At 48.1% G+C, this 13991-nt stretch overlaps 7 protein-coding genes across 9 annotated transcripts; 5 read left to right on the plus strand and 2 right to left on the minus strand.

The window, feature by feature from the left end:
* The first annotated feature begins 286 nt into the window (after positions 1 to 286).
* Positions 287 to 1961, plus strand: FOXG_07634 (uncharacterized protein). Its single transcript, XM_018386227.1, has 4 exons — positions 287 to 1111; positions 1158 to 1484; positions 1537 to 1663; positions 1716 to 1961. Exons 1-4 carry the CDS (start codon positions 435 to 437, stop codon positions 1764 to 1766), a joined length of 1182 nt encoding a protein of 393 aa, XP_018243358.1. The 5' UTR covers positions 287 to 434; the 3' UTR covers positions 1767 to 1961.
* A 535-nt stretch (positions 1962 to 2496) lies between these two features.
* FOXG_19521 (uncharacterized protein) lies at positions 2497 to 4247 on the plus strand (the record flags this gene model as incomplete). Of its 2 annotated transcripts, XM_018399744.1 has the most annotated exons (2): positions 2497 to 3499; positions 3551 to 4247. In XM_018399744.1, the coding sequence occupies 2 exons, from the start codon at positions 2497 to 2499 to the stop codon at positions 4129 to 4131; spliced, it is 1584 nt and encodes a 527-aa protein (XP_018243360.1). In that variant the 3' UTR covers positions 4132 to 4247. The 2 variants fall into 2 exon arrangements, with proteins under 2 accessions (XP_018243360.1, XP_018243359.1); XM_018399743.1 differs by having other exon boundaries at positions 2497 to 4247.
* A 427-nt stretch (positions 4248 to 4674) lies between these two features.
* Positions 4675 to 6509, plus strand: FOXG_07635 (uncharacterized protein). Its single transcript, XM_018386228.1, has 2 exons — positions 4675 to 5318; positions 5369 to 6509. Exons 1-2 carry the CDS (start codon positions 4735 to 4737, stop codon positions 6399 to 6401), a joined length of 1617 nt encoding a protein of 538 aa, XP_018243361.1. The 5' UTR covers positions 4675 to 4734; the 3' UTR covers positions 6402 to 6509.
* Positions 6510 to 7533: 1024 nt separating this feature from the next.
* Positions 7534 to 8363, plus strand: FOXG_19522 (uncharacterized protein). 2 transcript variants are annotated; one of them, XM_018399746.1, is made up of 3 exons: positions 7534 to 7651; positions 7707 to 7934; positions 7982 to 8363. In XM_018399746.1, the coding sequence occupies exons 2-3, from the start codon at positions 7737 to 7739 to the stop codon at positions 8273 to 8275; spliced, it is 492 nt and encodes a 163-aa protein (XP_018243363.1). In that variant the 5' UTR covers positions 7534 to 7651; positions 7707 to 7736; the 3' UTR covers positions 8276 to 8363. The 2 variants fall into 2 exon arrangements, with proteins under 2 accessions (XP_018243363.1, XP_018243362.1); XM_018399745.1 differs by having other exon boundaries at positions 7534 to 7934.
* Positions 8237 to 10579, minus strand: FOXG_07636 (uncharacterized protein). The gene is made up of 2 exons (XM_018386229.1): positions 9870 to 10579; positions 8237 to 9817 (listed from the first exon to the last, which is right to left on the minus strand). The coding sequence occupies exons 1-2, from the start codon at positions 10169 to 10171 to the stop codon at positions 8440 to 8442; spliced, it is 1680 nt and encodes a 559-aa protein (XP_018243364.1). The 5' UTR covers positions 10172 to 10579; the 3' UTR covers positions 8237 to 8439.
* A 30-nt stretch (positions 10580 to 10609) lies between these two features.
* On the minus strand, positions 10610 to 12454 carry FOXG_07637 (uncharacterized protein). The gene has a single exon (XM_018386230.1). The coding sequence runs from the start codon at positions 12154 to 12156 to the stop codon at positions 11500 to 11502; it is 657 nt and encodes a 218-aa protein (XP_018243365.1). The 5' UTR covers positions 12157 to 12454; the 3' UTR covers positions 10610 to 11499.
* A 75-nt stretch (positions 12455 to 12529) lies between these two features.
* FOXG_07638 (uncharacterized protein) lies at positions 12530 to 13913 on the plus strand. Its single transcript, XM_018386231.1, has one exon. It carries the CDS (start codon positions 12682 to 12684, stop codon positions 13489 to 13491), a length of 810 nt encoding a protein of 269 aa, XP_018243366.1. The 5' UTR covers positions 12530 to 12681; the 3' UTR covers positions 13492 to 13913.
* Positions 13914 to 13991: the final 78 nt, after the last annotated feature.

Raw genomic sequence — 13991 nt, forward strand, 5'->3', positions numbered from 1 at the left:
TAAAGCGTTGGACAATAGACCTGACAGCTACAATCTTCATACTAGTGACGCCTATAGTTGCCTAGTCTAGACTAACAATAAATCCTCGGCGAATATTTCCTCTTCCTCTCCTTGGTTTGATGGATCTTATCAATCTGATCAAGACATCAACCCCCACGAGTGTCACAGGCTAGATCCGAGAAGGCATAGCAGTGCCCACTCTTCATTAACCTCAGGGCATGAAGCTCCACCAGCAAACTCAAGGACATGCCATAACCGAAGTCTTGCCTGTGGGTGTTTTGGGCCGCGTATTTCCATTTATCCAGACGTGTTTCCTCTTTCTGTTGGTCCTGATGTTTTGACTCGTCTTTCACTCATCACCTCACTCTTTATTCTCTTAGCCTAGGTGCTACAGTCATTCTTTCTATAACATCCGGCAGGTCAATCCATTCATTATGCGTACCTCAACTATCATAGCCTCTCTGGCGGCTGCCGTCTCCGCCTATGAGCCCTGGCTCAACGAGCCTGACACTGGTCTTAACACTTACCTCGCCAGCACCAACTGGACCGAGGGCAGCCGTCCTCTTCTCAAAGATATCCGAGGCGTTCCAGACTTTGACTTTGCTGCTCGCCAAGTCTTGACTGATCAGCAATATGCTTTCTACCGCACTGCTGCTGCGGGAGAATGGGCTTACCGCAACAACCTCAAGGTCTGGGAGAAGGCTAGGCTCCGACCTCACCAGCTCGCCAGCGTGAAGGGGCTCAACGAGACCCTGGGTGTTACTATCCTGGGCCATAACTTCAGTGCTCCCATCTTCATCTCACCTGCCGCTCGTGCTGGCTATGGTGACTCTGACCGTGGTGAACTCAACTTTGTTGATGCAGCTGCTGATGAAGATATTCTCTATGTTGCTGCTCTCTATGCCACCAAGACTATTGAAGAGATTGGTGCTCAACGCAAGAAGCGTGGAAACACTATCTTCCAGCAGATCTACTCCAATGCCAACCTCTCTGTTACTTGGGATGCCATGAAGCGTGCTGAGGACCAGGGCGTCAAGGCATTTGTCTGGACCATTGATGCTCCTGCTACATCTACTCGTCACCGAGCTGCTCGCTATGACACTACCAATGCGTATGTTCACATTCTCACAATACCAACAATAACTAACAAACTTCAGTAATGGTGCCACTTCTGTTCTAAGCTGGGATCTTTTCAAGGAGATCAAGTCTCACACCAAGCTTCCCATCATTCTCAAGGGTATCACAACCACCGAGGACGCCCTTCGTGCTGTTGAGGCTGGTGCTGATGGTATCTGGCTCTCAAACCACGGTGGTCGCCAAGTCGACTACTCTCCCTCTCCACTTGAGATTGCATATGAGCTTCGACGCAACGCCCCTGAGATCTTCAAAAAGACCGAAGTTATCGCCGACAGCGGTGTCCGTTACGGAAGTGATGTTATTAAGCTGTTGGCTCTTGGAGTCAAGGCTGTTGGTCTCGGACGTCCGTAAGTTCTACTTTCATCCATCACTTGAGGACGTCTGCTGATATTCGTGAAGTTTCATGTACTCCAATGTCTACGGCGTCGAGGGTCCTAAGAAGCTTATCCAGATTCTCAAGACTGAGATTCTTGCGGATGCTGCTCAGATTGGTATCACTGATCTTCACAACATCCCTTCCAAGGTGGTAAGTTTAGTCAATTCTTAGGACAGAGACCATCCTAGCTAACAAATACAAGCTCAACACTCGTGCCCTCGAGCGCGATGTTTACCTCATGGACGAGAACTAAGATTTTTCGCCGCCCCAAGAGACGCATTTATGATATTTATATGTATATATCTTTGCAGTGGATAAATATCTGAAATTGGAAACACTTCTTGTCTAGGCGTAGTTCCCCATTAGTAAAGCATTGCTAGCACCAGTTGATTGGCCAGGATACCGAGCTGCATGGTGGCTTGCTGACTATCATGTGCCACGTCTCTAGACTTCCACTTTTTAAATTAACGACTCCATGTTTGAAGCCTCCCAAAAGCACAAAAGTAACCGCCCAAGGGGCGCTAGCCATGGAGGGTAGAACCTCCATCGAATGGAGATGCCATGTTTGCCGCCGCATACCATGGAACCTCGAAGAATGGCAGACGTCGGCTGCTATTCAGCATCACGACTCTTTCGACGCCCTTGAGATCTCAGCTGACGGAGGTTGCTGTCTCTGTCGTAGTTTTCGTGCTACGGTATACTATAGTCTCAGAACCATAGGCTTAAAGTCCCCTCCGGCAGGTCCCTGTTTCCTATGGTTACCCACGAAAAGTTACATCGGGCTATCAGGAAGAGGGGATAATCTCGATGCGAGTAATTGGCCTGTAGTCTGCAGATTCTATGTTGGAGATGTTCTGTTTCTCCTTTCGATATCCGTACATCTTATTAGAGCAGATGAAGAAAATACAGTAAGTCAAGGGGATCACACATGGCTCTCTAAGAAATTAACGGAACGACAGAAGGCTGCGCCAGTGTCATTAGAAATGGCCTTGGAACCTGACTTGAAAGAAGAGCTTCGCGATCAAATTCACGATTGTATCAACAAACGTGGCGTTCACCAAGAATGCGACGTCGGGTGGTTTCGTCAAGATCTTAAACCAAATCCACCAACACGCCTCATAGATGTTGATACCAATGATCCCAGTATTGTTCGGCTCATCGTAACCGCCGAGGATTTGCAAAAAGACTTCATCCCTAAGTATCTGACGCTCAGTTATTGCTGGGGCTCTACCAATGGACACGCAAAAACTACCCGAGCAACAATAGCTGCAAGGCGCGAAGGGATCGCAGTACATAGCCTCCCGAAGACTATACAAGATGCTATACAACTTACGCGGCTATTGAAGTTTCGATACTTGTGGATTGATGCTATATGTATCATTCAATCAGATCTTGACGATGTGTACCTTGACGATTGGAACACAGAAGCACCGCGCATTGGATCGTACTACCTACATTCTAAATGCCTCATCTCGGCATCCGCTGCTTCGGATAGCAGCCAAGGGCTTTTCGTCAAGCAGAATGCTAGAAAGTATCCTCTGAGAACGTGTGCACTGGCTTTCAAAAATGAAAAGCAAGAGTATATCTGTCTCTCTGTACCAAGGCCATCGCCTTCAGAAGATTGGCCCGCTGAGCCGCTGAGATCAAGAGGATGGTGTTTACAAGAGGCTGTTCTGTCACCCCGTATCCTCCATTGGTCCAAGCATGCCCTGATATGGCAGTGTCACGGAACAACGAAAAGTCCTACGTATGGGAATGATTTGAACACTGCCCGAGATATACGAACCAGCCAATCTCATATCAGTTTTGCTCAAGAACCAGACCATGCTATGGCGATTGCATGGACGGAGCTTATCTCACGATACTCTAAGATGCATTTCACCTTCGAGACTGATCGACTCGTTGCAATTCAAGGCTTGGCTAACCGACTTGTTGACCTTCACGGTGGCGAGTACTTTGCCGGAGTGTTTCGTTCACACCTTGCTGGTGGGTTGCTATGGAAGAATTCGTACGACAAGGCTCACAATGCACTGGCAGGAGTTCCCACCTGGTCTTGGGCTACGAGGTGCCTCAATATTTGGTTTCTTCCAGTCTCACATTCTTTCATACGGTCTACGAAACCAAATGTCTTCCCGTACAACCGTAGCCCCATAAATCTCGATACTCCCGAGAAACGTGCTCTTCGATTCGAAGCTCCACTGCTCAACATAAACCTGGGAAGACCGTTCACGGAAACCGATATCGTTTCAACAGTGCAAAGACCTGTGTTTTCATGTCACGTCAGCTTCACAGAAGACAGTGAAGACGAATACGTCGTGAATTTTGAATACGATGCAGAAAGACTTATGCCCGAGAGATTTGATATGCTAGAGGTGCTTTTTCTCGGACTGCATGTGCTTCATAAATTGCGGGGATATATCAGTCCGAGTGAGTTTGAAGAGTCAACTGTCATTGATCCTGATACTATAGTATCATGTGAAGGGATTCTCTTGCGAAAGGCAGGCCAATACTATGAGCGTATTGGGAGGCTTGATTTTGATATGCCCAAGAATTACAAACGCCGGATAAGCTTGAAGAAGCTGATGGACAGTAATAGAAAGAACGTTTGTCTTATATAGATATCTTAACATAATATTCGGCTTGATAAAAAGACCTGATGGTCTGAGAAGATAGCCCGATGTTGTTCTTTTCTTAGGCCGGAAATTATAGTCTCCTCTGACTGAGAGAATAGAGCGGAATTCCTGACATCATAGAATGGATCGACCCTTATCAGCCTCGGCTTTTCATTTCGTCAGAGGCTGTGCGAACTTACAGCCCCATATCGAGGTAGAGCTGAGGCTCTGTGCTCTAAACCCATTTGGGCGTCATGTTGCGATACCCTTGTAAAGCCAAGAACTACATCTCAACATCTGACCAATTAGACGAAGCGCAGCATGCTACCAAGTTCAGTAAGGTCAATATCGCCTTGACAAAGTCAGAGTTTCGGTACAAGTCTGGACTTGTCATTGGTTATTTATTGGTATTTCGGTATCTGAGCCACTGAGAACAGGCGGAGCTGAGACGTTTAATGCTTGCTGATCTTGACAGCGGAATTAAGCTTGTCCACTATATCTTGGCTTCTCAACATAGCGATGACATGGTCAAAGATGAGGTGGCTACTGTATAAATAGCTCTGACTCTCCCTGAACCTCGATTATGTTACAATATCATCAATAATTATCATGGTTTCCTGCAAATTTCTTACAGCCGCTCTTTGTGCGGGAGCAACGCTCGCACTTCCGCAATCTAAAACCCCCAGTAACCCAACCGCTACCATAGACAACGGCATCATAATAGGAACTTCAACATCAATTCCTAACTCCAAGACAAAGGTCAATCAATTTCTCGGAATCCCCTTCGCTGAAAAGCCTATCCGCTTCAGTCCCCCAACACCAGCCAAATCATGGGATACTCCCTACAATGCCACCGTTTACAAGCCCGCTTGTTTTATGAAGTTTAACTATCCCGAAGAACGACGGAATCGAACGATTGAGATTTTTGCTACACCTGGACCGCCAGCAGGGACTAGTGAAGACTGCCTGAACTTGAACATTTATGCTCCTGCAGGTGCAAAGGCTGGTTCAAAGCCTGTTGCGTTCTGGATTCATGGAGGAAGTTTCAGTCATGGGTCTGGATCTTTGCCTTATTATGAAGGATCCAAGATGGCAGGCTATGAAGACCTTGTTGTTGTTACTGTCAATTACAGGACCAATATCTTTGGATTTCCTGAAACCTACGATTTGCCTAAGGGACAGTGGAATCTTGGGTGGGCAAGATGAAGCATTTGAACTGTACTTTTATACTGACGTACCACAGCTTCCTTGACCAACGACTAGCCCTTACCTGGGTCCAAGACAATATCGCTGCCTTTGGAGGAGATCCCAAGAAAGTCACCATCTTTGGTGAAAGTGCCGGCGCAGGAAGTGTCGATGACCTTATCACGGCTCCACCAGATCCTCTCCCTTTCCGTGCAGCTATTCTTCAGTCTGGTTCTGCCTCAACAAACGTCACATCCACTGGCTCTTGGACGAATGCAACCAAGCTAGCTGGTTGTGACAAAGGCGGCTTTGATAAAGTCCTCAAGTGCATGCGCGAGGTCCCCGCCGCCAAGCTCAAGGATATTATCGAAAGGGGCATGCTCGATTTTGCACCTCTCAGCGATGACGGGGTCACTCTATCAAACTATCCCCGCGACATCCGACTCGAGTCCAAGGATAATCCAAAGCTCATGGCTCGAGTTCCTGTCATGTTAGGCACAACAGCAGATGAGGCAAGAATCCCCGACTTCATGAACATCACCGTAAAGGATGCTCTGAAAACCTTGGCCCCTGGGATAAGTGACTTTCAAGTCTCGGTACTCAAGTTCTTCTACCCTATTAGATCTCCCGGCATCAACAACGAATTTGATCAGGTCACTAGGATGGCCACAGAGATCGGCATGCAGTGTCCCATTCGGTATGTCGCGGAGGATTTCGTGGAGACTGGTATCAAGACTTGGCGATATATCTACAATGCCAGCTTTGCCAATACTGAGATATTCATGGGCAGTGGAGCATACCACTCCGCTGAGATTCCAACTCTCTTTGGGACATTTCCTGAGAAAGGTGCTACAGACTTTCAAGAGAAGTTGAGTAGAGAGATGCAGAAGGCTTGGGGTAAGTTCATCAGAGATCCCGCTAATGGACCTGGATGGGCGCAAGTTTCTAAGATCGGTGTATTTGGAGACGGGGTGAGACCTGATTCTGGCAACAAACCAAAGAAGGCTATGAAAGTTGTAAACGCAAACATCATTGAGCCAAGATGCTTGATGTTCAAGGGAATTTGGGAGAAGGGCCAGACAAAGGCGTAATATCATGATTGGTGGATCAAACTCTGTAGAATTTGATAGTTGATTGAGTTTCGATCAAAGCATTTCCCCGATTTATTTGGTTCTCTATATGTTTATAAAGATTCCTAAGGGTTAAATATCGGCCAGTCACATGGTAAGAGACCAGACATGTTCAGGTTAACATTTGACTTCCTAGTCAGCGTTGTGACCTAGTTATATGTCCAAAACTGACCCCCATTTTCAACTGCGTTGAGCTGGAACAGCGTCGTCTAATTCCAACTCTTTCTAAGCAGCAACCAAAGAATTTATATGCCTCTCCTCCGGATCCTCACTCATGCTCACGACAGTGATAGGATACTGCGACTTCACATGATTGGCAATCAAAATCTTTACTGATTCTTGGTCCTGGTCCACGTCTGCCACACCCTTAAGAGTCGTGGATCTCCTTGTTCGAGCGTACCATTCAGCAGACTAAATGTAGTCACTGCCAAGTAGCACGAGTTTGCCTGATCTCTTAGCCCTTCAAAGCGAGAACAAGCGTAGATTGGAGGGCCTACTGAATCTGTAGTGGCTTTCCTCCCATTAAGCATGATTATCGGCCCAGCGTATGTGCTGGTTACACAGGCCACTCCACATTAATTTGGGTGTGGTGTCTCACTTCTATGACCTCAATTGCTGCAGCTACGCAGAGATAGGCTACTGGGCGCCAATGAAGTGATAGGGACAGTGAAATACATGGCTCGATTACACAGAAGAAGGACTGTTGGTGGTAAGCTAACAATTTAAGCCAAGGCACTTTTAATGTAAGTAGGATGCCTCATTGTCTCAGGTAGCCTCGTTTTGCGTATGTTCTGCTCAACAAACTGCCAGAGCTAAGTGATGCTTTGTCTGAAGATGAGTCTGGACTAGAGCCTGTATTTGGTCTTTCAAAGTCCCGTTTATATCCTTGTGTCTTAAGGATCATTCACCGGATCGAGAACACAAACCTGCGGCCCGCCCGTTCCACCTCCGCATCCGGAACCAAGCCGATCAAGACCTCACGTACGACGTCTGCCATGCTTCATCTGGCGAAAGATAAGCGAAGAAGCAGTGTTTCCACAGTTACCAATATCTAGCCAAGTAATGACAGAAGAACTGTATTTGTGTGGAAGTATAAGAAGCATGAGTCTCGATCAGAGTGATAAGCCTCGGTTTGAGGCATCCTAGAAGCTGCAGTCACGACCTTTCAGACAGTCTATCGAATCTATTGATATTGAAACGTTGAGCTTTCAGTAAGGAACGGCTAACGTGACTTATATCTCTTGCTGACATCACCCTGAAACACAGCATCATCATCTGCAAACGGCACTATTCACAATGTTCATCAAGACAGTCATTATCTTATTGGCCTCCTTATCGCACGGAAAAGAAATTATGCAGAGACGCCACGATGTATCATCACCTATCATAGATCAATTCCCATGGTCCTCCTTCCTCAACAAAACAGGCCTCGATCCGCTTCAATATCTCAAACCTCCATCTGACGACACACACGAGACACTCGCCTGCACCACGGCAAGACCTCCAATGTCAGACATTCGGGCATCACTAACGATAACCAGGAACCTGGTCCCGATCGACTCGCCTGCCCAGTCGCCATAGCCGCATGGTCGAACCTCGCCGATGCAGAACAGTACATCTATATCCCATTTGACCAATGCCTATCCGCAACAGAAGGAACATGCAGAACTGTTGCGTGCGCGCCCACAGGAGATCTTACTATCAAAAGCGATGAAATAACAGGACGAATGTGGAATCCCGTATCGACAAAGTGTGTGTTTGGTGGCGTTGGAGGAATATGGCAGAATGATGGGTCAACCTTGGTCATTGAGATGGGATACGCAAGTCAAAAATGAATCAACACATATGTATTCGTACTGTACAAAAGAGTCTAGCTGGTATTCGTATCCAATATCCTTACAAAACCAATATGCCTTTCCCAACCTTGCGCCAAAAGAGGTATCTCCAAGTAATCCCATCCAAAGATCAAATCGCTTTCATAATCATTTTGTCCGTCCTTTTACGCTGCAGCAGCACTGACAGCTCCGGTCATAGAAGGTGGTGCTCCGGGCAACTCCTCACTGGGGTCAAGTTCGCCCTTCATCTCCTCCTCGCCCTCCTCGACCTTCTTCTCGGTCGTCTTCTTACCCACGGCGTCTCCAAGTCCAATGATGTCGATCCATCGCCAGAACTCGACAGGGTTGTTGCCGCTCTTGTCAAAGATGGCTTGATCATTGTTGATGCCGTCTTTGCAGGGATCGCCGTTGGCTTCGTTGAACTTGTCGAGCTTATCGAACGAAGTACCGTCAACGAGGTCTCCAGCGAATGTACGACCGACGGGGACGTTGTTCTCGCGAAGCATCTGGAGCTGGGCGCGGAGGTTAAGACGAAGCGCTCGCTCGGGCTGTTCAGCCTTGAAGATCTTCTGCGTCAACCATGGGAACAAGATTCCAAAGTCGGACTGGTTGAGATGCGCAGAGTTGACGACGTAGAAGAAGTTTGGTTCTGACATCTTGTAGCCACTGGGTCGTTCGAAAAGCTGGGTTGTAACAACCTTGACGGTAGGATCTGGGCTTAGAACACGCGCCTTCATATGAAGATGGTCGGTCCACTTGAAGAAGTGCTCCGATTCGACTGCCAGAATAGCCTTTCCACCAGGGGCGCTGGCCTTGTCGGCATATGCAGGTAGCGGCAGATTGAACAGGGGTGCCGAGTTGGGAGCCATCAAGGGCATGCACCACATGTCGAGCAACATGACGAGTGTCTTCTCAGTGACCTGCTCTCGAATATCACTGCCCTCAGCAGGGACAAAGATGGGCTTCTCCATGGCAGCAACTTCTGGAACATCGGCGTAGTATGTGCTCTTGAGGAATTGTGTCATAGTAGCTGCTCCAAAGCTGTGGCCAGCGAAGATGATGCTGCCAGGCTCGTGGATATTGCATCGGCCGATGAATTGATCGAGGCTAGGGGTCGAGCGGTTCAGGTTGGTCAATTGTGTGCCATTGTCAACGGCGAGCATGGCTTGATGGATCATACCGAGCTCCCAGCATCGAATTCGGAGTTGGGCTTCGCGGGCTTGGTAGACTTCGGGGCTGACATCGTGTGAGATCTTCTCGTAGGGAACATGAATTCGGCCGTTGGAGGTAATGGTTCCGTTTTGCTTCTCGGGAACTCGAATGAAGCTTGCGACGGCGCTGCCATCGCGATGCTCAGGGCAGATGACGACGATACCGTGAGAGGCAAGGGAGCCTGCGATGTAAGAGTAGGAGTTTCGGCATCCTCCCAGACCGTGGGAAAAGATCGTGGTTGGCCATCGCTTGTTCTCGGTCGAGGATTCGAGGAGTTTCGCATTCTTGTGGGCTGGGATCGTAGTATAGTGAAGATGTCGGGGCAGGAATCTGCAGATTGTCAGCGCAAGTCTTGGGAACGATGCAAATGCGGCGCACTTACGAAAGGAACTCTGCCAACATAGGCCCAATACCAAGAAACTTTGTGTATGCAACGAGATGCTGTCGCTGAGGATTGGGCAACCAGCTGATGTGCTTCTCGTGCGATTCGGGAACAGCTGGGTAGAACATGCGATACTGGACGGTATGAATCTTATCGACGCCCTCTGGGGCAGCGCTGGGCGCTTCAAGTTCAGAGATAGGAATCTCGACATCGACGGTGCCGACCTTGTAGGGCCCTGTGTACTCAGGGAATGAGGGAATAGGGCTTAAGCGCGAGAGGTAGGACATTTTGGAGGCGTTCATGATGAAGCTTGATGCGACGGCGCGCAGAAATGAAGTGTCGCGTGTTGTGTATCAATTAAGGATGAAGAGAATGAAGAAATAATACTCGTTATGTAAGTTCAATAGCGATGGAAATTTTGTGCTTAGAAAGAGAGAAGACAGCGAAACTCCGTCGGCGATTGGATTGCTCGTACAACGCAAATAATCTAATTGTGGCTGTATCTCTTTGGTGACGTTTACACGGACGGGACGCTATGACAAGGGTACAGTACTTCTTTCACATGCAAGAAAATGAACAAACTATTCGCTGAAAGAGCCAGCAATTTCGGCAAGAAAAGGGGGAAAGCAAACAACATAAATAATTAAGAAGGAGTAAAAAAAGGTTTCACAGCATCATCGTCAGCATCATAAAACAAGGGGCAAGTCACGCGACAAAAAACCTGCAAAGGCTTGGAAGCATTGATCTATTCCCATTTGGTGACCGAATTGGCTGCAAGTGTCTTGTGCACAGTTACCAAGATCTTCAAGAATTTTTGCAACTAAAAAAAAAGGTTGGGAGAGGGTCGACGTCATGATAAGATGTCATAGTCCCAGGCCGAGGCAGAAAAAGTCCGGAGATTCCGTATTTCTTGGCACTTTTGTTCGAGAATTTTCGTGGGTTTTCTTGCAGCCATTATGGGGATGATCGTCAGGTCCATCGGTCTCTCGGCCGAGTTTAAACGTCCGTGATAGCTTCGATGGTATCATTTGCAAACTCAATATGCAGATTCTGCTCTAGAGCTTACCCTCATGGACCGTAAACGTCGTAACATCGTCAAACCCTCTCTGTTCTTCCGGTGATAACATGAAGTCCCTTTCGAATCATCTCCTTGGATCCCCGTCGGGAATGCCCTTCATGATGTCCATTTTGTCGTTCTCCTCTCCATGGTCTGCAGTCCTTACAGAAATCATGCCCACACTCAAAGTAATCCCATCGCCATGGCTTAACATCCTGCTTGCAAACATGACCCTCATTAGGTCCCTTCCCACATCTGCAACACATCCATCCTCTCATCATGCACTCTTTATATGCACATCCGGCCTCTCCGCAGGGTCTTAGCGATCGAATAACGGTAAAGTCAACACTCCCGCATGAGCACTCTGAGCTGTTGGCGATTTCTTTTCTCGTCTTGCAGTCGATATATCGGGCTTTTTCTTCGTGCCCGCAGGCATAATGTATCCATTCGCAGGTGCACATTGTGTATCATTTCGTAGTTAGAGTTGAAGATGCAAGGAGCCCACCTGCGCGAGACAGAAAAGCAGCCCAGTGTTTGTAACCCGCGCAAATCTCCATTCAGTGACACAAAGATCTACGCGAATTCCTTGGATTTCGGCCGCGTCATTGTCCGTTTCTCGATCTTTGCATCACGCTCCATGTACGTCTCCACAAACGTTCCGAACGACCACTTAAACTCCTCCTCAGCTTTTACCTTGAATCCGAGCTTCTCGTACACCAGCTTTCCCTTGGGTGTAGCCTCAAGAAAGCATGGGAGACCATCTGTGTCTGCACGCTCGATGCCCCAGCGGAGAATTAAAGTGCCCGCGCCTTTGCGTTGCCAGGTCTCGTGCGTGCAGATGACTTCAAGGTAATAATGAGGTCTATCGCCCATGAACTTGCGATGACCTCGTGTCATAGCGCCAAAGAACTCGACGGCGAGATCACCATTTGCTGGCCATGCCTCGGCTGGTGGAGGATCTTGAATTGGGGCACCAGGCAGGGTCCATTTCGCTAGCGAGACTACCTTTTCGTCTTTTGAGTCTGGGGATGATTTGTGCGTGACGACGAGTAATTCACACTGAGGGTCTGCCATATCATCCGTGAAGGTCTTCTGAAAGAAGCGATTTGAGGCTTCAATGTCGGACGTGAAGATACGGCTTCCGATAGAGGTGTCACCAAAGGCTGAGTAATAGACCTGGCACATCCCAGGGATGTCCTCTGGGACAGCAGGGCGCAGCTGAAGAGGCATTCTGCGATAGTATAGCAAGCGATTCACTGAATGTGAGGGAACACTGAAGATGATTCAGTGACAAAGCGGTGGCACGATTCATAAATATTGTAACACTGCTGAGCCGTCCTCTAGCATTGAATCGCAATAGGACATCCCCACAAGCGAATCCCAAGCGGAAAGTCTAGCGAGGTACCCTTGTCCAGCTTCACGGGAGAACTTGAAGATCAACTGCGCAATGTGAAGGGAAAGTGGCCATGTTGGAGTGTATGAAGATTCTTGAATCTGGTGAGGATCATAAAACGATGCCACAAAATGCAATAGTTGGTGTTGAAAAGCCTCGTTGACGCGGTCGGTATAACTCACCTAACCCGTCTTATGCCGAATTACCCCGTCCCCCGCGCCCTTTACATCAAAAGCAACACTAAAGTATTGGCATGTAGTATGACTCCTCTGTCTTGGCTTATAAAGGTCGTGAGTAATATTGTAATTGAGATATAAACAAAGAACTACCAACATTATATACATCATCAACATTGACCGACCATGTCCAACGACCTCGCCACACAGCTCAAGGCTCTCCACAAGCCTTCATTACCAGTTGTCTTCCCGAATATCTGGGACGTTGCTTCGTTCCAAACTGTTACGTCCCTCAACAATGGGACTTCTAAGCCAGTCAAAGCTCTAGCGACGGCGTCTTGGGCTGTTGCAGCGACATACGGTATCCAGGATGAGGAGCTCACCCTCGAGCAGAATATGGAAGCGATTAGCAAGGTTGCACCGCTCGCCAAAGCGGCTGGCATTCCGTTGTCTGCCGATTTACAGGATGGATATGGGTCTCAGATTGAGTCTACTGTCAAGCGAGCCGTTGAGCTTGGTGTTGTTGGCGCCAACATCGAGGATGTGAGCTCTGAAACAGGCGAATTCTATCCTATCGACGAACAAGTTCAACGTCTTAAGACGGCTCTCAAAGCTGCCTCTGACGCCGGTTGTCCCGATTTTGTCATTAATGCACGATGCGACACCTTCCACGTCGACATAGGCCTCTCAGAAGCTGAGGCGATGAAAGAAGCTATCAAACGTGGAAAAGCGTACCTTGAAGCCGGTGCGACAACCGTGTTTTACTGGGGTGGATCAGGACGGGGACTACGAAATGCATGGGTTGAGACCTTGGTGAAAGAGCTTGATGGACGGGTTGCGGTCAAGCTGGCGCATAGAACCAAGGATGCGCTGTCAACTAAGGAATTGGGTGAGATTGGCGTTGCGAGGATTAGTGTTGGGCCAAGTCTGTTTCTATTGGCGCAGGCTGCTATTAAAGAGGCTGCTGAGAGCATCCTTAACGGTGGAAATTTGTAGTTACACATTCACGGTTGTACAGAAAAGTCTTTTTTGACGATATTCCTGATTATTCGTTGGTGTAGCTTTGTTGCCTGCGATGATGTGAGGTTCACGTCGCTCAACATTCGTGTCTTTGCAGATCTTGGATCATCCTCAAACAACATCTCTGATGACTCTTTTGGCTATCCAATTCCAGGCTCAGTTTCCTTCAGATGGAACTTTGGTTCGACGAAACCCAACTATACCACTTACAATGCTTTTTACAGTTTGGGGCGGTGTTGGATGCCTACAGGCAGCCTAAGCCTTATGGGCCGGTGCCTGGATCTAGATCCATTGACGGGCTGTGCTGCGATCAGCACGGTCAGCAATTGCTGCAAATGGTCGCCGACGACATAATTCAGCCTATCAGATAATTATGAGAGGATTTTTACCCGCTGTTTACTATTGATTTTCGCTGGCGTAGCTATTCACAGCTTGACTTGGCATCCCTTTTTGCGGGTCTAGGTGATGCCGTGTGA

Source organism: Fusarium oxysporum, chromosome 4 (assembly GCF_000149955.1).
Source record: "Fusarium oxysporum f. sp. lycopersici 4287 chromosome 4, whole genome shotgun sequence".
NCBI classification, from domain to species: domain Eukaryota; kingdom Fungi; phylum Ascomycota; class Sordariomycetes; order Hypocreales; family Nectriaceae; genus Fusarium; species Fusarium oxysporum.

Bases quoted from the DNA above. Each gene is read 5' to 3' on its own strand.
- FOXG_07634 (XM_018386227.1), top strand. From the start codon at position 435: ATGCGTACCTCAACTATCATAGCCTCTCTGGCGGCTGCCGTCTCCGCC. The intron at 1,485-1,536 runs GTAAGTTCTACT...ATATTCGTGAAG, and splicing joins GCTGTTGGTCTCGGACGTCC to TTTCATGTACTCCAATGTCT. The intron at 1,664-1,715 runs GTAAGTTTAGTC...AACAAATACAAG, and splicing joins ACAACATCCCTTCCAAGGTG to CTCAACACTCGTGCCCTCGA.
- FOXG_07635 (XM_018386228.1), top strand. From the start codon at position 4,735: ATGGTTTCCTGCAAATTTCTTACAGCCGCTCTTTGTGCGGGAGCAACG. The intron at 5,319-5,368 runs GTGGGCAAGATG...GACGTACCACAG, and splicing joins AAGGGACAGTGGAATCTTGG to CTTCCTTGACCAACGACTAG.
- FOXG_19522 (XM_018399745.1), top strand. From the start codon at position 7,737: ATGTTCATCAAGACAGTCATTATCTTATTGGCCTCCTTATCGCACGGA. The intron at 7,935-7,981 runs GCAAGACCTCCA...AACGATAACCAG, and splicing joins AGACACTCGCCTGCACCACG to GAACCTGGTCCCGATCGACT.
- FOXG_07636 (XM_018386229.1), bottom strand. From the start codon at position 10,171: ATGAACGCCTCCAAAATGTCCTACCTCTCGCGCTTAAGCCCTATTCCC. The intron at 9,818-9,869 runs GTAAGTGCGCCG...GACAATCTGCAG, and splicing joins ATGTTGGCAGAGTTCCTTTC to ATTCCTGCCCCGACATCTTC.
- FOXG_07637 (XM_018386230.1), bottom strand. From the start codon at position 12,156: ATGCCTCTTCAGCTGCGCCCTGCTGTCCCAGAGGACATCCCTGGGATG.
- FOXG_07638 (XM_018386231.1), top strand. From the start codon at position 12,682: ATGTCCAACGACCTCGCCACACAGCTCAAGGCTCTCCACAAGCCTTCA.